Source organism: Rhinoderma darwinii, chromosome 6 (genome assembly GCF_050947455.1).
Source record: "Rhinoderma darwinii isolate aRhiDar2 chromosome 6, aRhiDar2.hap1, whole genome shotgun sequence".
Taxonomy (NCBI): Eukaryota; Metazoa; Chordata; class Amphibia; order Anura; family Rhinodermatidae; genus Rhinoderma; species Rhinoderma darwinii.
In genome coordinates, this window is record NC_134692.1 from 133,330,379 (window position 1) to 133,354,078 (window position 23,700).

The 23,700-nt window shown below is 45.2% G+C and overlaps 2 protein-coding genes across 3 annotated transcripts in view; one reads left to right on the forward strand and one right to left on the reverse strand.

The window, feature by feature from the left end:
* Positions 1–10,556, forward strand: part of ABCA3 (ATP binding cassette subfamily A member 3) — a 36,449-nt gene extending 25,893 nt beyond the window's left edge. Inside the window, exons 19-31 of the mRNA XM_075830419.1 lie at positions 543–849; positions 2,029–2,302; positions 2,722–2,926; positions 3,679–3,898; positions 4,504–4,665; positions 5,958–6,109; positions 6,208–6,342; positions 6,876–7,070; positions 7,197–7,384; positions 7,461–7,631; positions 7,714–7,898; positions 8,304–8,377; positions 9,554–10,556. Of these exons, the coding sequence (XP_075686534.1) occupies positions 543–849; positions 2,029–2,302; positions 2,722–2,926; positions 3,679–3,898; positions 4,504–4,665; positions 5,958–6,109; positions 6,208–6,342; positions 6,876–7,070; positions 7,197–7,384; positions 7,461–7,631; positions 7,714–7,898; positions 8,304–8,377; positions 9,554–9,685 (2,400 nt within the window). The 3' untranslated portion in view covers positions 9,686–10,556. The remainder of the gene's footprint in view (positions 1–542; positions 850–2,028; positions 2,303–2,721; positions 2,927–3,678; positions 3,899–4,503; positions 4,666–5,957; positions 6,110–6,207; positions 6,343–6,875; positions 7,071–7,196; positions 7,385–7,460; positions 7,632–7,713; positions 7,899–8,303; positions 8,378–9,553) is intronic.
* Positions 10,557–12,398: 1,842 nt separating this feature from the next.
* On the reverse strand, positions 12,399–23,366 carry MCRIP2 (MAPK regulated corepressor interacting protein 2). 2 transcript variants are annotated; one of them, XM_075830421.1, is made up of 5 exons: positions 23,225–23,366; positions 22,856–22,952; positions 20,956–21,080; positions 19,374–19,469; positions 12,399–13,127 (listed from the first exon to the last, which is right to left on the reverse strand). In XM_075830421.1, the coding sequence occupies exons 1-5, from the start codon at positions 23,274–23,276 to the stop codon at positions 13,024–13,026; spliced, it is 474 nt and encodes a 157-aa protein (XP_075686536.1). In that variant the 5' UTR covers positions 23,277–23,366; the 3' UTR covers positions 12,399–13,023. The 2 variants fall into 2 exon arrangements, with proteins under 2 accessions (XP_075686536.1, XP_075686537.1); XM_075830422.1 differs by having other exon boundaries at positions 13,035–13,257.
* Positions 23,367–23,700: the final 334 nt, after the last annotated feature.

A 23,700-nucleotide genomic window follows, 5' to 3' on the forward strand; every position in this document is an offset into this window, starting at 1 on the left:
ACTACAAAAAACTCACATGCAGTCTGATCCTGCAATCTTGTCAACTTCTTTTTGCTAACCTACCTATTGTATGTTAGTAAGAAGTTGGGGACAGTGTGACTGCAATATCAGACTGCACAGGGTTTGTGTGTAGTCTGTTACCATGGAGACACACAGCTCCTATGAAAACCTTTACCCACAAAACGGTAGGATGTTTTTAACTAAGTCTAATTGCAAAGTTGCTTCATTTTCCATTTTAGATACATTGGAGCAATAACAAAAATGGTAGCAAAGGTGGAGTTCCCCTTTTAAATTCTCACTTTGTGAAGAATTTGTGTAGCCACCCCTTGGCTGCTTCTGGCCTGTGTCTACGGTAGATGTTGTTGGCTTCAAGTCGTAGTCCTTCGTGCTAAATAGTATCTGTTAAACCTTTCTATATTTTTCTTCCAAATAATAATCTCAAAAAAGTAAAATCTCTATATCAACAGAAAAAAGTCTATAGAAGATATCCTATTTTTGATGTCATTGTGTACGTTATTCCTCTTTTCTTCTTTACCTTCCAGTGTTCCCTCTGGTGCCAGCAGTTCTATGCCCTTTTCGTAAAGCGAGCTTCTTATAGCTGGAGAAACTGGAAGATCGTTGTGGGGCAGTTCTTGGTTCCCTTGGTGTTCACCACTTTGGCTCTGGTTGTAGGAAAAACGTTCCCTGGACCTCAAGACTCTCCACCTCTGGAGTTGAGCTTGGCACCTTACGGACACACAGCGGTGCCATACTCGCTGCCACCTAATGCCTCTCTACTGCTGCAGACCCTGGCAGAGAACTTCAGGGACCAACTGGATGAGAAGCACGCTGAGCCTCAGGAAGTGATAGGTATGTTATGTTTTCTTTTTCTCAGGTGTTGTGATGGACAATGTGACATATTTTGCGTTATATGTGCTTTTAAAGGGATTGTCTAGTCATATGAAATTGATGGCCTAGCCTCAGGATAGGCCATCAATATCTGATCGGTGGGTGTCTGACTACCAACACTATCGTTGATCAGCTGTTTTGAAGGGGTTGCGGTGCGAGCGCTGCTTCCCCTTCATTCCTTATCTCCTCGTACTGTGAACCGCCGCTATAAGTGTCTCAGCGATTCACAGTATGAGTAGTGACAGAAATGAAGGCGAGTCGGCACTCGTACGATCGCCGTGGCCTTCAAAACAGCTGACTGGCCCGGATGACGGTAGTCGAACCCCACCATTTAGATATTGATGGATAGGCCATCAATATCTTATGACTGGACAACACATTTCCGTTTGATACTTTTGATCCCAGTGTTCTAGACTACTATAATTTTAGGGTATGTTTCCTCCAGATTTTATTGAACCTCTTGCAGTACCACTTTTAACCACTTGGTGATGAATATTTCGACTGTCGATCTAATAGGATCTCCTGCTCTAAGGTAGCTTAGTCCAAAGTCTACGTTTTTCAAGTCGCCAAAAAATTGGGAATAAAGAATCCCTAAAGAAATGTCAGCACTAATAGATCTACAGAATATTTAGTTTAAAAAAAAAATAGGTACTCCTTAGGCTGTCTTGCACTGGAAGACCCCTGTTCATATGCCCCATTAGGGAATATAGATTCATAGGCGAGAGAACCCAGAGGGAAAAGCCGCTGCAAGGAGTTGCTTTTGCTCTTGAGGTTGCCGCTCCAGCATGTATTGTCACTCATTGACTCCAATGGGCACAGTGCAATACTACATGGACCCGCTGGCAGTTACTCTGAAATATCAGCTGGTCAGCCCCGGCGCATCTAGTAGCTGATCCTTGGTGATCGACTCAATGTTGTGGAAGCTACTTTTAAGAAAAGGTGTTGTCTCAGGTGGTCATCCCCTATAAGTCCTAAACCTTGGCTATAGAAATCTGTAGAGCAGCAGAACTTGAGACCTGGCGGGACACTATTTCTTGCTTGTACAAACAATATCTTTGTGATGCACTTTGTCCCCCAGCGGATGTTGTATGGCAAGTCGGCAGCACCTTTGTGTTAATTGTATTGTTGCCGTGTCTTCAGGTGACCTTGATGATTATCTTCTGCTGAAGGCAACCGAAGAGGGCGCCTTGTTTGCCGAACACTGCCTCTGTGCCGCAGAGATCCTACGTGTCGGCTCGCGTTACAATGTCATTGCCCGTTTCAATAACCAGGCTTACCACGCGGTGGCTGTTGCACTCGCACTGGCTGATAACACTCTGTTCAGATTGGTGGCCGGCGCCAATGCTTCTATTTCCGTAACAAACTACCCTCAACCACGAAACACCACAGAGACTGCTCGGGATCAGCTTCTTGAGTAAGGAAATGTTTATGATGTGTCGTCTTTAAACTATATCCATTTTGGTTGAAGATGGGTTAATGCAATAAAATAGTTAAATTAATTTCTTGTCAACAAATCATCAGCGTCCGCTCGATCAGTGGTCTTAAGCTGTAATGTACAACACCCAGTATACCCTGATAACCTGTGGCTCCAGGCACCACCACTAGGGGGAGTTAACTTAATCTACAGCTAGTATTGAGTGGGAATTATATAATTCTGTATGCAGTGAGCTCCCCCTAGTGGTGGCTAAAGGTAGCTTCTCTTGCTTATAGAGTTTCGGGGCTTTATGGGAGACTTTTAATATTACCTCAATGTTCTAATAGGTCATATGGAAACGGGTTGTTCTTTGCAGATACCTCGCTAATGCTAAATACCGCTTTTCTTCTCTTCCACAGGGGTCAGACGGGTTTTGCCATTGCCATTAATCTTCTATATGGAATGGCGTCCTTGGCCAGCACATTCTCTCTGTTGCTTGTTGGGGAGAGGGCGGTGAAGTCTAAACATGTGCAGTTTGTGAGCGGAGCATCTTCGTTCAGTTACTGGCTGTCTGCACTCACGTGGGATTTGCTAAACTTCCTAATCCCATGCGCGCTCATGCTTGTAAGCGACCCATGTATTGTCATCTGAATTGTCATGATTTTCACATCTTTATATTCTAATGATCTATGTTTCTATATTGTCCACCTTTTAACATCAGGTCATTTTCAGGTCCAAAATTTTGTTCTGATAAATGTCTTAAAATTTCTTAAAATTCTGACTGCCAGCAGCCACCACTAGAGGGAGCTTTTAAAACTTCATAACATAGAATCCATTATATTAGTGCATCCATAAGATGTCAAATAAAGGTAAGTTAGTGGGTGCATTTGTTCCTCTAAACAGCTTTTCAAAACGAGGAGAGCAAAATCTGAGTCAGACGGGGCTTGCTATGTAGCGTCTACCTGATTTTGGCCCCCACTATATCTTTTGTGCCATTTTGGCTAATAGTACAGCGGATGCGTTTCCATACTATGTTGCCCTTGATCTGATGACAGATCCACCTATAGACAGGAGATACTATATTGTTACCCCCTAATTTAGAGTTACTTGCAAAAGAGCTACGTAAAAAGGCTTGATCCGTTTTACCCTTGCCGGAAATCAACCGCTGCTGCAACAAATATTGGAGGTGCATGAGACACTGACATGGCCCAATCTGCCGTAGGTCACTTTCTATTATTTCCTATTAGAAGAAACAAGGTAAAAAGTCACGTTCTGGATCTGAGATTCTGTAGCTGCAGTTCAATACTAACCCCATACCGCTCTCCCTCCTATGTATGACTACTATGGTCTAACCTCTGCCCTCATTATACTTCCAGGTGGTGTTCCAGGCCTTTGGCGTGCGTGCGTACACGGACAATCACCACCTCGTGGACGTGATGCTGATGTTACTCCTGTACGGCTGGGCTGTCATTCCTCTTATGTACTTGTTCAGCTTTCTCTTCACCTCCACTGCCACCGCATACACCCGGCTCACCATCTTCAACATTTTGTCGGGCACTGCCAGCTTCTTATCCGTCACTATCATGAGCATTCCAGGTAAGATCATAGATATATTCCAGACAAATTCCCTGACCTCTGTAGTCGATCGGTGGGGGTCTCGGTGCTCGGAGCCCCCATCAATCAAAACTTCTAACATGTCACTATGAGAAATCCAAAGTTTTTTTTTTAAACGTTAAGTTGTGCAGGATTAGAAAAACATGGCTGTTTTCTTCGAAAATCGGTGCCATACCTGTCTACAGGTTGTGTGTGGTATTGCAGCTCAGCTTTATTCAAGTTCATGAGTTGAGCTGCAATACCAGACACAACCAGTGGACAGGTATGGCACTATTTTTGTAAGAAAAGTGGCCATGCTTAGCTAATCCTATTAAACCACTTTAAAGTAGTTTGCTCCAAGTGCAGAACCCCTGTCCATATACCCCAAAAGGTGGTCTATATAATTCAATGGTCAGTAATACTATATATGCCTTTAGCAGGCAGATCAAACTGTGATCAGCTGAACACTGGGGTGAACGATATATAATTTTTTTAAATACATTTTTTTTAATTCAACCATGTAAATTTGACAATCTCTGCATGTTTAGTATATGAAATCAGAAAAATGTGTCCTTTCTCACCTTTACATTTCTGTTTATTCTCCTCAGCCCTGGACTTGGTGGACCTTTCTCACACCCTGGACCTCGTATTTTTGGTGCTCCCCAATTATTGCCTGGGACGATCGTTCAGCGACTTCTACCAAAACTACCATTTCATAGAATTCTGTACTTCATTTATACCGTTTTCAGAAATTATCTGCCAGAAACTGAGTAAGTCGTCGCCAGCGGCGGTTTTACAAGCAGTCGTGACCCCAGCGGCTGCCGTTTACAGCTTGTGTCTCTGGAGGGGCGATTTAAAATGTTACACCCAGTGTGGCTGACTCCATCCATTAGTAACCTTGTCTTTATATCATTCCTGCTTTCTATTCCGCATCACTCCACCTGATTATATTGTTCACTATTCTATTCTCTATGTGCTGGCTTTTATTTCCAAGGGTTCCTGCTCTGAAGCTTTGTGTCGTACATGTCACAGCAGATTGTTTACTTGTATGCCCCACCCAGTGTTGTCCGAGCCACGCCCCGTGTTACCCTGGGCCACGCCTCGTGTTACCCTGGGCCACGCCTCGTGTTACCCTGGGCCACGCCTCGTGTTACCCTGGGCCACGCCTCGTGTTACCCTGGGCCACGCCTCGTGTTACCCTGGGCCACGCCTCGTGTTACCCTGGGCCACGCCTCGTGTTACCCTGGGCCACGCCTCGTGTTACCCTGGGCCACGCCTCGTGTTACCCTGGGCCACGCCTCGTGTTACCCTGGGCCACGCCTCGTGTTACCCTGGGCCACGCCTCGTGTTACCCTGGGCCACGCCTCGTGTTACCCTGGGCCACGCCTCGTGTTACCCTGGGCCACGCCTCGTGTTACCCTGGGCCACGCCCCCACAACTAACCCAGTACTGTATACTCCCGAGTGCCCAAACCTGGTGATCCAATAAAGCTCCTAAATTGTTTTAAGTTGTAATGTTCACCACGGTCTTCACACTAGTGCCCCGTATTACCTACTCTGCCAACCTGCAGATATTTCATGCCGCACTCTCCATGCAGGTAGTAGTTTCAGCACGATTATAACCTCTACATACAATTTCTCATACCGAATAGTGGCAGCCACATAGCAGTGGCTTTAAAGGGGTTGTATGTGTTTAGAAAACCACGACTGCTTTCTTCCACAAACAGTGCCACACCTGTCCACAGGTTGTGTCTTGTATTGCAGCTTGGCTCCTATTGGGACTGCGCTAAAAATATCACACACCACAGGTATAACGCAATCTTTGGAAGAAAGCAGACATGTTTTTCTAATCCTGTACTACCTCTTTAAAAGCAGCCATGATAGTAATGAAGGTTTGAGATCACGATGAGAATGCCCACCATGTCGCCACCAGGGATGGCTGCTTACTAATACAAAGGGCGGTCACTTATAAGAGAACATAATTAAATGCTGGTTATCAAATGTTCTGTCCTAGTAGAGGAAGTCGTATGTCTATGATGTTCAACCATATTTCTACTTTCCAGATATCACCTATCAAACCAACTATTACTCTTTCTCCTCTCCGGGAGTGGGGCGCTACTTGACATCTATGGCTGTTCAGGGCTTGGCCTTCCTTTGCCTTCTCTTCATTATCGAGAGCCAAGTCCTCTGCCAGCTTTGCCGGTTCCGGCGCCGGGTATGGAAGTGTGGGGGGTTATATAATAGTGTTAATCTTATGATACTCTATGTGAAAGTCTTTATATCGCCTTATGCTGTCTGTCTTCATTTTTGCAGTCTTCACCCCCTGAGTCGCCAGTGGCTCCTTCCGAGGACCGGGATGTGGCCGATGAGAGGAAGAAGGTGTTGGAGTCTCCAGTGGAGCAGCTCTCGGAACTTAGTAGCCCTCTGGTTATCCGGGAACTCAGCAAGGTCAGTTATAGTGGTCCTACTCCTGGGACCCCCAGTGCTAACAGGAATAAAGGGGCTCCATTTCTAGTTGGTGCTTCCAATTCTCCGCTTCATTTCTATACTGAGGGGCTGCCAGAGCTATGTGGGTGACGATGGGGGTCCCAGAGGTCAGACCCCCATCTATCATACTTTTATGACCTGTCTGACTACTTTTTATCGTATCTGTGTCTAAAGGTTGGCTAGTAATAGGTTTTTACCTTCACACTTACATACATCATTCAAGTTAAATGGCTATCCCAGCCATCAACAGTTATCACCTATCCACAGGTTAGGAGATAAATGTTCGATCGGTAGAGGTAAAAACACTAGGACCCCCAAAAATTGTTAGAACATGGGACCCTATTCCCCTATCACAATCCACCAGAATGACTGAGGGGGGGGGGGGGGAGCATACACCCTGTTTCTGTATACAACACTATGGGAGGTACAGAGGCAGTCGTGGATGGATAAGCATTGCCAGCTTGAATACCCTTTAATTATTTTTAATTCCGAAGGTTTACGGCCGCCGCGCTCTACTTCTTGCCGTTGACCGCATATCTCTGGCTGTGGGCCGTGGAGAATGCTTTGGGCTGCTTGGTTTCAATGGGGCTGGTAAGACGACCACATTCCGAATGCTGACTGGAGATGAAAGCGTCAGCTCCGGGGATGCCTACATCGATGGGCACAGCATCCTACAAAACACAAAGAAGGTAATTGGGAGATTGTGTGATTGAAGGAAAGAGGGCATAGACCAGACCTTGTATTTTCTTTAATTTGCCTTCCGTCATTCTCTTCTGAATATCCGACCCTCTTGCTCCATGTCCTTCTGTTTTTAGGCCCAGCAGCGGATTGGCTATTGTCCACAATTTGACCCTTTACTGGAACATATGACTGGCCGAGAAACCCTGTGCATGTACGCTCGTCTTCGTGGAGTCCCTGAGATGTACATTAATAGCTGTGTAGAGAACATGCTGCGGGGGCTTCTCCTGGAAGCGCATGCTAATAAACTAGTGAGGGCTTACAGGTGAGTAGGTGTGACGCGTTTTGGTTTCTTTTCTCCTATGATGAGAATTTGATTTATTCTCACTCGCATTTCCCAGTGGTGGAAACAAGAGGAAGCTCAGTGCTGGCATTGCCCTGATTGGTGGTCCACCGGTCATCTTCATGGATGAACCTTCTACTGGAATGGACCCGGTGGCCCGGAGACTACTGTGGGATGCTGTGACCAGAACACGGGAGAGTGGAAAGGCTGTAATCATTACTTCACATAGGTGAGACACCTTTATAAACCACGGAGTGTGTGGAGTATGAAAGAGTAATAGAAAGTTCTTAAAAAAAGAATCTGTCCTGCAGCATGGAGGAGTGTGAAGCTCTTTGCACTCGGCTCGCCATCATGGTGAACGGTCAGCTCAAGTGCCTCGGCAGTCCTCAGCACCTGAAATGTAAATTTGGTAGTGGATACACACTACTGGCCAAGACTTCTAGAGGCGGACATGATCTGGTGGCCTTTAAAGATTTTGTGGAGACAGTCTTCCCAGGTGAGTGTGTTCATAGTAACAACGATATTCTACTCACAGAGCAATATCCTCAAAACAACCATGATGGCAAGTTTTAAAGCTGCTGAGGTTCTTGTCTCCCGTGAAATATGGTGGCAGGAGATGCAGCAGGCAGATTAGGCGGTACTGTTGCCGATGACGTCAGAAGCCTGCTAAGCATCAATAAATCCTTATGAAGTGAGCTCCCCCTAGTGGCGTCTGCCATATGCTAGCATTTTTTTCTTTTAGCCTAGCTGTGTGGCTGCTTCTCCCAATGGTAAACTGGCAGATGGGCCCCTGTTTTGGCCAGGTCCGTACTAGCGGTCCTTTCTGTACTACCCTGAAGGTCGCCCTGCCCATGACCGATTATTGTATAACCAGCGGTGTATGTTTTGTTGTGTCATGCAGGCAGCCAGCTGAAGCACGAGCACCAGGGTATGGTCCATTACCATATAACAAACCAGCACCTGAGTTGGGCACAGGTAAGAAAATCATATCGTGTTGTTCTTCTGTGCAAATCACATATATTGAGATCTATTCCTAAAACCACATATAATCTGACAGTCTGCATACCCTGATATTGGGGAGATGCTTCTCATATACCAGCCACCTATCGTTCTCTCCCCCACTCCCCAAGTGATTATGGAGCAGGAGGAAGTATCTGATATTGGAAAAGACATAAGTTGCTTAATATCCTTAATCCTCAGCTTCTTATTCCGTCTATATATTCTGTATAAAGTCTGTAGACTTTTGTGGTCGGATAGGAACGTGTCCTCGTCCATCCTGCGCTCACATCCTATTAGCTTGGGCTCAAAAATAGAGCTCTACTTGCCCCCAATTTTTCAGTTACTTGTTAGTGCCATTTCCAAGATCCTCTGCTACCCTCTACTAACCTACAGCTGAAGCCTGTGCTGGACATGGCAACATGATCACTGAGCAGCGCTGCCATGCGGCACAAGGCAGTGGTTGGCAGTCTGAAAGCAGAGAAACTCCAGGTAACTGAAACGGTTAGCGCTGCGTCATTCTGGCCAAAAGCTGAGATTTATATTGTGATATTTTGGATCGCAGTCATAGTACCAAGTTCCCTCCCTTATCCGCCCTCCGGTCTGTTATCATTGCGTCCACCATGGCATCACATAGGAGTCACGTTACTACAGCAATGTCACCACAGCGTGCCATGATTGGCGGCCGTAGTAACGTGCACATTTTTTTTAGCTTGGTACTGTTGATGCCAGGGATTTCTACGTTTATTGGATCCCTTTCGGCAGGGAAGATTGAGGTTACAAGACCAGCGTTCATAGTGTGAAGTTTGTCCGTCTGGTCTAAAGGCCCTTTTACATGTGCCAGTTATCGGGCAAACAAGTGTTCACAGAACGCTCGGTCCCGTAAAACCGGGCAACGATCAGCCGATGAACGAGCAAACGCACGTTCATCGACTGATTGCATCGTTTTAAATGCCCACATGATAATAATGGAAGGTGATGAGCGATCTGAGTAACGAGCGCTCATCCCCATATTAGCTCCTTGTGAAAGGAGCAACAAGCGCCCATCAATGAGCTGGCTCGTTGATCGGCGCTCGTTTACACATCGGGCCGTGTAACACTATCTTAAGTCTCAAGACTGCTAACGGTTTTGGTTTTTTCCACCTCCTTTTACAGGTTTTTGGAACCTTAGAAAAAGCCAAAGAGAAATTTAATCTTGAGGATTACTGTGTGAGTCAAATCTCACTGGAGCAAGTCTTCCTGAGCTTCAGTCATTTCCAGCAGCCGCCCGAGGTGGTCGTAGTATAGAAGAACCTAAACATTCTGTAAGAACCACACTGTTTGCTGTGAAAAAAATCTCCATGGATTACAGGCACTGCCTTTGGTGCAAATGGACTTTGAATCTCAACAGTGACAACGTCTCTGTCCTTTGATGCCCTCTGTTTACCCTCCTGACCGATCTCTCCGTCCACGGCTTCGACTTTTGTTGTCTAGCCAAGACTTGCACCTTCCTTTGTAGAAGAACCTATGTCCACCTCCGTCTAACCATTTCAGTGTGAGAATTATCCGTCCATCCGACTTTGTAACCAGCTTATCCTCTGCTGATGACCAATCTCCTCCAGTGCCTCCTTCTCTCATACAAAATCCACTTTGATGCCCTCCGCCAACCCAAACCCCCCCCCCCCGTCTCGCCATGGTCTCCGGTATTACATCCGTCATTCTATCTTGGGAGTGACTGCACTGAAATCAAGATTTACCACTGACAACTGCACACTAAACGTATGAGGCGCTGACGGATCCATATGATGATTGTAATATTGCCCTAATTGTTTTATTGCTGGAATGGAAATTGTCGATTACTACGTTGATTTGAAAGAATGCAATTTTTTTTATAAATTTTTATTTTAATGAATGGATACTTAAGTTTAAAGGGAGTTTGATAGAGAAGGGAATTATGAATACTACACAATGTACTTGTCATTGCAACTGCTGTCTTATCATTACATGGTCTTAACATCTACTCCCACATTGCCTTCTAGCTCTGAGTGCCCAGACACGGGTGCCAGGAGTTTTAAGGAACGTCCGCTTTAACCTAGGGAGTCGTTTTTCACATTTTAGCCTTAGGGTATGTTCACACGAGCGCATTACGTCCGTAATTGACAGACGTATTTCGGCTGCAAGTCCCGGACCGAACACAGTGCAGGGAGCCGGGCTCCTAGCGTCATAGTTATGTACGATGCTAGGAGTCCCTGCCTCGCTGCCGGACAATTGTCCCGTAATGTAATCATGTTTTCAGTACGGGATAGTAGTTCCACGGAGAGGCAGGGACTCCTAGCGTCGTACATAACTATGATGCTAGGAGCCCGGCTCCCTGCAGTGTGCTCGGTCCGGGACTTGCGGCCGAAATACGTCCTTCAATTACGGACGTAATGCCCTTCTGTGAACATACGCTTAGAGGAGAAGAATGTCCGAAGGCTAAAGTGAATGTATGTGCTCTGTATGGACAGCGTGCGTGGTCGGCACTGATATGACCCTCGTTGATAAACTAACCCCCAAAGCTTGTGTGAACAACCAGGGAACAATGTGTGTGATGCTCCGTCCGGTCCCTTTGTCCTTGGAACACGTTTTTACTGCTCCAAGCAAATATTTGATTGTAAAAACTCAATAAATCTTATTTATGCTGCTCTTTTGAAAGCCACAGACTTTGTTTCAATTATTCTATGGGAAAACACGAAACCAAGGACAGGAGGTTCACGTGTTACTTATCGCCACTGACATAAGCCGGGAAGTTAAAACGATCAAAATATAAAGTCATTGTTGCACTGCGCTGAAAAAATAAAGTTCAATTAAAGGTTGTGTATACTAATTATTTTTATTATTGCTCTGAAGTTGAAATAAAGCAACTTTGCAAATGAAATAGATAAAAAGTATCTTACTGTTTTGTGTATACAGCTCTTATGCAGACTAATGTGTCTCTATGGTTACAGACTACAATCTAACTATGTAGTCTGATCTGGGCAGAGGGAAGGAAGTCACTACATGGATCTGACGCCACTTAGGTTTTGTTTGTAGTATGTAATCCTGGAGACATAGGTCTGCATAGGAGCTGTATACACAAAATAGTAAGATATTTATCTATGAAAATAAAAATAATCAGGTAGCCTACACCAGGTCAGATGAGGTCTTCTAGTGTATCAAAAATACTGCAGATACTTTTATGTTGTCACATTCCAGGTTTTAGTGAGCACGCTCCAGGCCAAAGCTGGATTTACAATTCTTCAGAGCTGAAATCTCACAGCATACCTTGCTGCCTTTATGTCTGCACAGAGTTTGCACTGGTGATTTTGCATTCCTTTAAAGGAATTGTTCACAGGTGGAAGATTTGTTGCAGAAAGTTCAGCATCTGAATAGGGTTGTTTCTGCAGCATGTGCATGGATTTCGGCAAACCTCATTCAGACAAAAAAAGAGACCACATTTTTTGTAACCAAGCTGCCGCATGTGAACCTACCCCTTACACGTTTATGGGTGTGTCTGTAAACAAGCTTGACTGTTTCCAGTAACGAGTAGCAGAATTGTGAATACAGCTCTGGGGTATAATACAGGCTGTAACTCATGATCATTACAAGATAAGTAATACAATGTATTTACAAAGTTAGTTATGTAGATTATATATAAACGGTAAACTGTTTGTGTTGGTCTTACTACGATCTGGACCATTGCAGTAGACTGTAGATTCCATTTCAAATAAGCAAGGTGCCCCATCAGTCCCTATACATGTAGAAATGGAAAGCCAACCCCACAGCCACGTTACAACAGACCAGGCTACACTATAGAGAAATATTATGCCTGTTCATATGTATTGTATAGACTCAGTGATCCCTATTAGGACCAATACTGACGCTATTACATCTGGATGAGCAGAGACGTGTAATAAGTACCAGCCGGAACAGTGTTCAGCCTTTGGGTGATGAATCCTGAAGAAGTAAAAGTAATTCCGAAAAGTATACATTTATAGCACCGTTTCACATTTCAGGCAAAACAAACTTTATTTAGAAAAATAGACATTTCCCGCTCTGTACAGATCCCTCGAATACAAAATAAAGGACAAGACATGAGGGAGACCAGTTGTGGGCATCACACAGATTCACAGCTCTTGGGGAGACCTATTGATGCAGATCGGAGGACGATAAGGGGAAATGACGCGTTGGCTGCAAGCAGAAGAGAGTTAATGGGGGAGGGGATCAACGTGCGTGTAAAACCATTGGGGTTCAGACTGAGCAATCGCATCACTCAACGTCAAGTTTGTATAACTATTGCCCCTTCCATAATCTATAGTGCAGAAATAGAAAAGCCATGGCTCTCCAGCGGTTGTAAAACTACAACCCTCAGCATCCCCCTGCTGCATGCTGGGAGTCGCAGAGAACCACAGGTTGCCAGTCACTGCTGTAGTGCATAGTACCACCTTGCTGGTGCCCCCTTCCCCTCTGATGATGGGTTTTGCCATCTAGTGTCCAGTAATAATCCCCTCCCATTGTGGACGAAGCCCAGAGGTCATCACGGCCGGTATCCGGTCCCTAATGGTTCTGTGCTTTCTCAGGTAACCTTGAATACTGTAATCCTCGTAGAGCACACATTATGGAAGCAGTCACAGAAAAGGCACATTGTCAGCACAGCGTCCTGCTGCGTCCATCTTGTCGATTCCTATTGTGTGACCAGAGCCACCGTACATGGACAGATTCTTGGAGGCTACTGCAAGGATTAAAAGTGTGCATATTAACAATAAAGATGGGAAAGTCTCCTGGGATTCTTCAGGCGCAGTTCTCAATATTGGCTAGAAACCGTTCAGCCCACCAGTCCTCAAGATCGATAGGAACAAAATCTGTAAAAGGAGGCAGGGGAAGGAAATGGTTAAAAGATAAATCTACAAAATACATGACTTCCCTAAGCCGGTGGTCTCCAAAAGGTGGTTCTTGACCCATTGGACCTACTACTGATGAATGTTGTGTTCACACGTCGCGGTCAAAATGCGTTTTTTGGCCGATGTTTTTGCAAATTGACAGATGTGTGAGCAGAGCCGCCAGTTCCATAGAGCCTGCGGAGCATGTTTTCTCCCCACAGGTCAATTCTGAATCAACCAGGTGTAGAATGTGGACATGGAGGGCCAGCCAAGCGAGTCCATGAACACAAGCAAATGGTGATATTGGGACTCTGATCAGGCTCAGCCACCCATACCCTGGTCATTCAAGGCTACAACTAAAAGGCTATGGACATCTTTGACATGGAAAAAAAAAATGATTGATTTTATTTTACATTTGTTAATGGTTACATAGAGTTAAAAAAGTGGCACTAGATTTCAGGATGGATTCTTCTTCCATTATTAGACCCCTGATATGCAACCTCCTCCTATTTTCTGATTTTTCTCAGGTGAGGGGAGGTGTCCCCACCCAGTAATACATGCTGGATGTGAGTTCAGTGACTCCAGGATGCTACTACCTTCCCTAGCTCTCATGTATCAGCACAGCTTCATACCTGTACTGCTTTTTTTTTTTCCCTCCAAGGAGAAAAATGTGTGTGATTTTCCCCTTGCAGAGATCTGCAGTGGGTTCCCTTCTGCACTGAGCCAGTGTGATCTCTTCCCCCCCCCCCCCCCCTATCTTTACTATTATACAGTTCATAGGCATCTTCCGATCTTAGGTACTTATGGCTTATCCACAAGAGGAATCTGCAAGTTTCACCGGAGGTCACCAGGTAGAGAGGTGGCCAGGAGTTATGGAAACAGCAGAGCACGCTCCGCTATGCCATTTCTATAACTCTCATAAAATTGAATGGGAGCTCGGTTGTTTCTGTAATTACCGTCCACCTCGGCCCTGATGATAGGTGCGGGTCACAGAGGGAAATGCATCTATCAGATATTTATGGAGGAGGGAGGGTATATAACAGCAGCAGTGTACTGTCAGAATTTTCAGAACAACCAGCTATGGACCCAGATACAGTTGAATACAATGGTGGAGCAAGAAGCTCCCTGCTCTATCCTTCACTCTTTTTCCTGCCATCAGCAGCTCACCGCAGGTCGGTGCGATAATGTCATCGCGCCTGCCTTCACCCAGCCACAGACTGAGGAGGCCTGCAGAATTATCTTCTCCGTTCATCGTGGGAATGGGGCATAACTACTGTTTGGGGGGTACTATTACCAGACAACATGGCATCTATGATAGTGTGTGGGGCACCATTACTGTTCAGGGCACTATCTGTTTATCACGATAATAAAAGAAAACCGCTGTATGCCTTTAATCCTTAAAATAAAGGGGCCACTGTTCTGCATTCCCGTCACATTTTTCCCTGCACCGTGACACTAGGCTGTGCAGAATCGGGCGTGCATGGACAGGGTTAGAGGTGTGGCTTAAAGGGAATCTGTCAGAAGTTATGAGGCCTTAAAACTGCTGACAGAGCGATATAGCGGAGGGGGACATTGTAAACAAACCTTTTGTCTCGGTCATGCCAGTTGCATGACCGATAAACTGATGTGACTGCCGCTTCGGGGGATTCATACAAGTGACACACTCTGCTCTGAGTGACAGCTCTAGCGGCAAATCAAGAGGCCTCTTGAGCTGTCACTCAGTAGAGGGGCGGGGCCAGACACTCGCTATCACTCCCTAGTCTCTGGGGATGTATTTCATCACTTCCTGTAGACTATAATAATCTATGACATTTCTCTGTCAAATGATTCCCATGTATTGCAGCTGCCATAAAGCACACACATTACGCTATATGGAAGTTTAAAAAAAAAAAAAAGTTATATATGATATTATTAAAAAACATTTATCTTCTACAGACTTACATCAAACTACTGAATTTCTGGGTTTTATCCCAGCATGGAAATAGTTGCCGTGTCACATGGGCCAGAATTTGGCACAATGACAGAAAATAAAAAATAAACTATTTTGCCCACTTTGGTGGGTGACTGGGGGGGGGGGGTGAGAGTCAGCGCTCTTTAGACCAAGTTCACACGGATGGCGACGACGTTCCAGATTTCACTCACATCATTGCAAAGAGTGAAATCCGTGGAAAAATCTGCAAGAGATAGGGAAGTCCGAAGACTTTGACACTGTATTTAATTGGAGCAAGTTAAACCCCATTATTTTACTTTATACCGTGTTTTGTTGCGGAATTTCAGTGCGGCGTCGGTGTGGAAACAAGGCCTAATAGCTCCTTCTTATCCTCAAAGCAAAAACCTTATGCGCCGCTCGCAGAAAGCGATGGACTTTGGACTAGGAGGTGGAATCTAGTTTACCATTTACTGTATGAGCAGAAAACCTTGTAATAAATGTTTATAAGACGGTTTATTAAAGAAAAAAAAACGTTACATGTTAACAAGCAAAAGAAGTGCGTGGGCTGTAAGGAAACGCTCCGGAGAACGCAGGACTTCTTTACAAACCCAAACAATTTCCACCACAGCCGACAATCCGAGATCCACTTTTAGGCCGGGTTCCCATTTAGCGTAAACACTGCAGAATTTCCGCAACGAAAATTCCGCAACATTTACAGTAGCAGCAAAGTGGATGAGATTTAGGGCCTGTTCACATCAGCATTCAGTTTCCGTTGATGGGTTCCGTGAGACCTTTCCATCAGAGGAACCCATCAACGGAAAGGCAAACGGAAACCATAGGTTCCGTTTATCATTACCATTTATTTCAATGGTAATTCTTCTGTTGCTAATGGTTTCTGTTTTGACGCAATCAATAGCGCAATCGGCTACACTATCGATCGCGCTATTGATTCCGTCAAAACAACAGAAACCTTACGGAATGGAGACAAATGGAAACAATTAGCAACGGAAGCATTACCATTGAAATCAATGGTAATGAAGACGGAAGCTCCAACGGAAAGGTCTGACGAACCCAACAACGGAAACCGAACGCCGCGTAAACGTTAATAAATTGACCTGTGGTGTGCAATTTAAAACCACAGCATGTCAATTCATGCTGCGTTTTTCTTGAATTTTCATTGAGTTCAAAGAGAATGCAAAACCCGCAACAGAAAGCCGTTGCGACTTTTGCGGTGCAATCGCAGCAATTACGGCGTAAAAATAAATAAAACATACTTACCCAGAATGCCCTCCCTCCTGCAGTCCAGCCTCCTGGGATGACATTTCATCCCATGTGACCGTTGCAGCATCACATGGCCTGCAACATCATCCAGGGAGGCCAGACTACACGCAGAGAAGAAGAGGGAGGGGGCGAGTATGAACTTTTTTTTTTTCCACAGCGGTAATTCTATTAGAAAACCCGCACCACAACGTGGTGCAGTTTTTCCGGACAGAAGGTGCTGCAGGTTCCAAGTCGGATACACTGCGCAGTTTTTACCCGTGGGAACCCGGGATAAGGCATTTGTCAGTGAATATGCTGCTATACATATTAAGGCCTTATTCACACGAACGTATCCGTTTTTCGCGCGCAAAAGCTCAGTGTGGCATCTGTATATGGTGCGCGGCTGTGTGATTTTCACGCAGCCGCCATCATTATGACACTCTGTTTTTAGGTTTACAAACACAAAAGCACGTGGTGCTTTTCGGTTTTCATTCATTCTTTTTACACCGTGTGCCGAGCGCGATTTGCACGCACCCATTGACTTCAATAGGTGCGTGCTGCGCGAAACACGGGCAAGTATAAGACATGTCGTGAGTTTTATGCAGCGCACGTACGCTGCGTGAAAATCACGAACAGTCTGAACAGCCCCATTCACTAGCATAGGTCCACAGCAGCCAAAATGGTGCAAAAGAAATGTTGTACTGTCACGCTAATAGTCGCTGAAAAAAAAAATCAGCGGACTCTTATGTTAATAATAGCGCATGCGCCCGGGTTGCACTGGCACGGCTGGCCCTGGTTGTATGGAGCCACAGGGATACGGCTATACAGGCTGCGCCCTGGGCATGAAACACTTTTTTTTTATATTAAAGGACTAGGTAAAAAAAAAAACAAAAAAAAACCACCTCCAGCGCTCGCTGAACTTGGTGCGGCTGCATGTAAACATTGAGCGGCGCTTAGATCCGTACGCAAGACTTCCTGTACATTGCACAGAGCGCATGTCCCTGCTACGCCCGTTTTACAAACATTTATTGCACAGCAATGTACGGACCTGAGCGCCACCGCAAACTTTACATGCTATGGCGCTCAGATCATTAACTCTTTGTACTCTACAGTCAAAGTGGATCAGTGTTTACAATGGCATAATAGCGTCCAAGGACAGGACTGCCCATACCTTATATAAATACATTCTAGCGTCCATTGGAGGGCCCCCCAACAACTGGCTGTGTATTTAGTGTCACACGCAAATTGACATGTCAGTAGCGATCCAAGATCATATACTTTACGGATTTGTGATCTCCTCATGTACCGATCGACTGTCTGAAGATCATTTTTACTGAATTTCCCCTTTAAGTGATGAAACTGTTAATGTAAGAAGCTAAATTTCAATCTGTAATAGGCCCCACCATGTGCCATTTATAGTACGGGTGTCTTCTAAGATGGCAGAGAGTCCCTCAGGCATCAGAGCCCGGGTGCGACTTACCTCAGCACCTGTAGCTATGCCCGATAAAAGCCCCGGCCTAAACTATAGTCAAAATACACGACCTGTAGTAACGTCATTTTTCATTGGTCGTCATGGTTACCAAGAAAGAGAACAATAGGAGTCCGAGGAACTTGGTGCTAGAGGAGGCCGGAACTTAAGGACTGAGCCACTTTTCCAGATTACATGGCCCATTTACAGGAGCTTTCTACGTCATAGGACTTCCAGCAAATGTGTGAAGACTCGTCTATCAAAGGGTCAGTGCTAAAAAGCGGATACCCGTTACTGCCATCGTATGGCACTGAAGGAAACGTAGGGAAAGTGGCAAGAAGAAGCAGCATTGCTTACCCATGAAGAAAGGTAAAACAGGTTTATTCTCCATTCACATCCAAAGCGAATATACAAATTCTGCTGGTTGGTAAATAAAACCGGACAATGCGACTTTACATCTTGGCCCTGTAGCCTTTTCTGAAGCTTCCACAATAAGTTGTTCTAGGACCACATCAGAATCTAAAATTCAGCTGTGGATGTGAATAGAGCAGAGACCTGCAAAAGGTTGCCACATCTTGCTTATATTTCATAGATACATTATATATAATGTGTCAATTCATTCAGCTGTATGAGCGGTCCATGTCAATCATGTATATCTTTTATGCCAAAACTGGATCGGATCTTTAAAGGGAGACCAGCGAAACAGTGTTCACATCAGCGTTGCCCTTCCGTTAAGGGGTTCCGTCTGAGGTTTCCGTCGGGTTAACCCCTCAACAGAAGGGCAACGGTACAGATGCATATTTAAAACAAATCAGTTTCCCTATGACAACACTTCCTGCTCTGTGTTGTAGCTGCAAAGTGTTATAAGGAGGGGATCTCCTATCAAAACAATAAAAGCAGTCTTCTAATTGGTTAAGAAAAAAAATAATTATATATATATATATATATATATATCTTGCAATATGGCTCACTATCACCATAGCAACATTTTTAACACTTCTATTTCTTCTTAAACAGGACCGGTCAGCTCCCCTGACATGTCTGTTTTAGTCACTACTTGTATTCCCCATGAAATAACAATTCTGTAGAATGTTTTCTTAACTCTAGGTTATGCCATTCCTCTGTTATTCCTCCTAGAAATGTATGAATAAATGAACAACTGGGTGCTACCATTCTCCGTGTCACAGGGGCGTGTCCCTACTCAGTCTGAGTCTATAAGAATTGATTGGATAGTGTCAGACTGTAGGGACACACCCCCAACTGGTAACACCCAGTTGTCAATTTATTCATACATTTGTAGGAGGAATGACAGAGGAATGGTACAATGCAGAGTTCTAAGAAAAGATGATCCAGAATGGATTTTTTTGGGACTTATTTAAGTTATAATTTCAGCAATAAAAGCTACAATGTGAAAGGAGAACATGCATTAAGGACTCTTACTCTTAGGAGATGGACTTGGAGTTTGATCCTGATATTGCTGGGGTTTACATCCGTTGATTTCCGGCTTCTCCAGCTGATGTTCCACCTCCTGCCAGGCTGAGGAGACAAGAAAGCTCAAATTTTATTTTTTTCGGTAAATGTAGGGGTATGTGCACACACACTAATTACGTCCGTAATCGACGGACGTATTTCGGCCGCAAGTACCGGACCGAACACAGTGTAGGGAGCCGGGCTCCTAGCATCATACTTATGTACGATGCTAGGAGTCCCTGCCTCGCTGCAGGAAAACTGTCCCGTACTGTAATCATGTTTTCAGTACGGGACAGTTGTCCTGCAGCAAGGCAGGGACTCCTAGCATCGTACATAACTATGATGCTAGGAGCCCGGCTCCCTGCACTGTGTTCGGTCCGGTACTTGCGGCCAAAATACGTCCGTCAATTACGGACGTAATTAGTGTGTGTGCACATACCCTAGAAGTGCTTATAGCTTTTAGGTCTAAGCTACATGGGGACTGGCAGTCACGCACTAGTCGGAGTAAAATCACGGGACTACTGCAAGCGCAATGGTTTTCTTTGGGAGGAGGGGAAAAAAAAATAAGTAAAAAAATTATAATTTCCTATCAGATACCATTGCACTCCTGTGATTTTACAGCGACATGTGGGGAATCCCAAGTCACACTTCGCTAGGACCTTAATGACAAATCAGCAGATTAAAAAGGGACTGACAACTTTCCTCACAGACTAGAATCCCCATTAAAACTGGAAAAGCAGCTTTTCATAAGCGCCTTCGCCTGCAGCCATACAAGTATTCCTACATGAGATTCGTGGATAACCCCGATTTTCACATCTAGGGCAGACAAAGCCGGAGAAAAGGATCCAACTGGATTGGATTTCTCCGGTCACCTTTTCGTTGAATCCCAGCTTACTCCACTGAGGTTAATGGCAGAAATCTGGACTGGGCGATCCATAGGGCAAATGCGGGGCATTAAACTGAAGAATAAGGGTATGTTCACACGCAGTGACCAGAAACGTCTGAAAATACGAAGCTGTTTTCAGGCGAAAACAGCTCCTGATATTCAGAAGTTTTTTGGTTTTTTTTAACAACTCGCGTTTTTCGTGGACTTTGTTTAACGGCCGTTTTTGGAGCTGTTTTTCAATGGAGTCAATGTCAATGTCCTGCACTTCTTTTGATGAGCCGTCGTCGTTTGACAGCTTCAAATGAATGGGCAGATGTTTGCCGACGTATTGGAGCCGTATTTTCAGGTGTAAATCGAGGCATAATACGCCTCGTTTACGCCTGAAAATAGGTCGTGTGAACCCAGCCTAATGGTTACGGATAGGACTGGAAAGAGAGGATCGCTGATCATCGAAATATGCAGGTAACAATCAGTTTGACCGCTTGGTGCGGCCATACATTGCACGGTGCACGGTGCCCCATTCATTGTAATACTACGGGGGGGGGGGCAGCTTCATTCCGAGTAGAGGCTTTCCAGTTGGGACAATCACTAACTTGGCTCTTAGAACAGGCCATTAGTCCCTTTACGGGGACCATCCTACACTGCAGTCAGTGCCCTTTTTCTTACCCTGATATACAAAGCGGACGTTCTCCTCGTGTGCTGGGGTGTAGATTTCTTCTTCTGATGTGGGGCTTAGGGATGCGCTACGCTTGCCGTTCACACGATTGAAAACTAGTTTTGGAGCTGAAGGACTGTAAGAGAAAAGAGATCCAGGTCAGGGACAGTGTAATCCAGGCAGTGTCCTATAGCAACACACACACACACACACACACACACACACACATATATATCACTACATTTCTATTTGGGTGCAATCACACGTGGCAAGGTTTTCCATAGTGGAAAAATCCACTGCGGAAGTTTACATCATGTATTCCTACGGGTGGAAAAAAAAAATCTGCAACATGTACATGGGTTCGATTTCTATGTGGAATTTTGCCACTGCGGAAATATTTTCCACAGCGTGTTCTGTACGTGTTGCGGAATGTATTATAAACTTCAATACTATGTGAAATTCTGCACGGAAATATGCAGCAAATTATCCACAAAATCCTCAAACATAATTCTGCTGCGCTATAAGGCCTAATTCACACAGGTTTTTTTTTTACAGGCGGAAAAATCTGCCTCAAAATTCCATCAGAAATTTTGTGGCAGATTTCAACATGCCTGCACTCTCTTTCAGTACGGGACAGTTGTCCTGCAGCGAGGCAGGGACTCCTAGTATCGTACATAAGTATGATAGGAGCCCGGCTCCCTGCACGGTGTTCGGTCCGGTACTTGCGTAATGACCTCGTGTGAACATACCTTTATTATATACTCAGGAATTGCTAATAATGTGATGGTGAACCTGCGGTCTAATAGGAGTAGAGCTTACTCAAGGTCAAACCGGAGGACTATGGGTCAGACAAGCTTCAGTCATTGAAGCCTATACAACCGCTGTCGGAGCAGTCATATTGGTTGTCATCCAGCTTTCCCAGTAGCAGATAGGACGGCCGCATAGGTCTAAGTGACTACAGCTGTGCAGAGCGATGTCAAAGAACCGTGGCCGCAAATCACCTCCGTTGAAATGTGACCTAATTCGGGAAGTCCTCACGCCACAAAGAAAAGACCATAGCAGGGGCGAAACTTGTTTCGAATGGTAAGAATGTACCAAACTTATTTTTCTAATGGCGGACAACTTGCAGGAGGGGGGGTCCTATTGTAGGCAAAAAAAATACTAAGAATGTCCGCTACAGCTCACCTGGGCAGATGGCATGGCCCACGGTGATCTGGCTAAATGTGTTCATTGCTTTTCAAGCTGAGAGTGGTCTAGACAGGGTCCCCCACTGTGACTCCTACCCAAGGGCCCACCTATAACTGGAGCTGGCCCTGAATCAAACCACAAATGATTGTTAAACCCGAATCCTCCCCCCCCCCCCAAAAAAAAAAAATTATATATGTATATGATCCCATTGTTTTTGAATTTTCCTCTAATCTTCTGAAATATCGGCACCGTACGTGGCCAGATTAATACCGAGCCACGATCCTGCTCCAGGATTGTTCACACATAAATACATGTGACCCGGCAGACAGTCAGTATTGTAAGCAGACACTGAAGGGTTAAAAGAATCCAACCCCCGTCTCTCCCCCTTGCGTAGCCACGCCCTCCCTGTAAAAACCATGTGACAATGACACCGTGCGCATGGTAACCTCTGCACAAGGTCACGCAGCGCCGATGCCTTTCACCCCCACGTAAATTAAGCTCGGGTGCCAGCGCCGATCCCACTACAGCTGTGCACTTTGGGAAGGGGTTAAAAAAAAAAAAAATGCTTAAAATCTTACACTGGTCCTTCCAGAGGGAATGCTTATTAGAATGCGCTTTTAACCCTTTCCTTGCAAGAGTGCACAGCTAAACAAGAGAGGGTGGAAAACTGGGGGGGGGGGGCCACCTCTATAATGCAATATTCCAAAACCCACACGGACTGACCTTGGCAGTGGGTCCCAGCCGTTGGACAAGGTGGGGATCAGCAGCTGCTGCTTGCTTTTCAGTTCTTGCAGCTTAGTGTCAACCTGCTGCTTGGGACCTGGAAAGGAGACAAAATAAGAGCAATGTTTTAGATAGAGATAAATAGGAAAAGACTAAAGAGCGCTACATTGTAACATTATATAATATTACAGACTGCTCCGTGTGACCGCACAGATATAACAAACGTAGCATCAGTTACAGGGCATAGGATACAAGCAGCGGACTGAGGAGTCTTGTAGGATATGCTGCTGGGGAGGGGGCAATACTGGTCCTATGACCACTGCAGGAGTGCGTAATAAGAATATAATACACACATGCAGGCAGGGTTACCTGTTCTCCTCTGGGTGGTGAGCTTGCTGGGTCCTCGGGTGATGGTGTACATGACGGGGAGGGGAGCACTTGTAGGGTGAGCTGCCCCCTGGTACCTGTGGGATGAGCAGGCTGCCTGTGACTTTTGACTGCAGCAGCTGGCGCTTTAAGAAGGCATGTGCTGTAGGACACGCCCCCTCACCACTCTTAAAGGGACCTCGCTGCTGGCTTATCTAATACATTGTGCAACAGGAGTTGCTGCTGCTTGTAGATACTGGTTTGCTTTGTTGTGATGTCATTCTAGGCAGCTCGCCGTATATGAGGCTTTCTTCACACATTTCTTCTGGTGTTTTGTTTTTTTTTGTTAAAAAAAAAACGCACGTACAAACCACGTTTTTTTTTTGGTTTATGCATTCAGAATAGTGTCATTGTACCTGCGTTTTTACCAATGCAAATCATGTGATTCAAAGATTCCTCTTTACAGCACAAATTATTCG

What these genes read in the sequence shown, in the direction of transcription:
- MCRIP2 (XM_075830421.1), bottom strand. Translation starts at nt 23,276, where the DNA reads ATGTACACCATCACCCGAGGACCCAGCAAGCTCACCACCCAGAGGAGA. An exon ending in GGCTGGGACCCACTGCCAAG is followed by an intron (nt 21,081 to 22,855) that starts GTCAGTCCGTGT and finishes TTTCTCTTACAG; the next exon opens with TCCTTCAGCTCCAAAACTAG. An exon ending in CGTCCGCTTTGTATATCAGG is followed by an intron (nt 19,470 to 20,955) that starts GTAAGAAAAAGG and finishes TTGTCTCCTCAG; the next exon opens with CCTGGCAGGAGGTGGAACAT.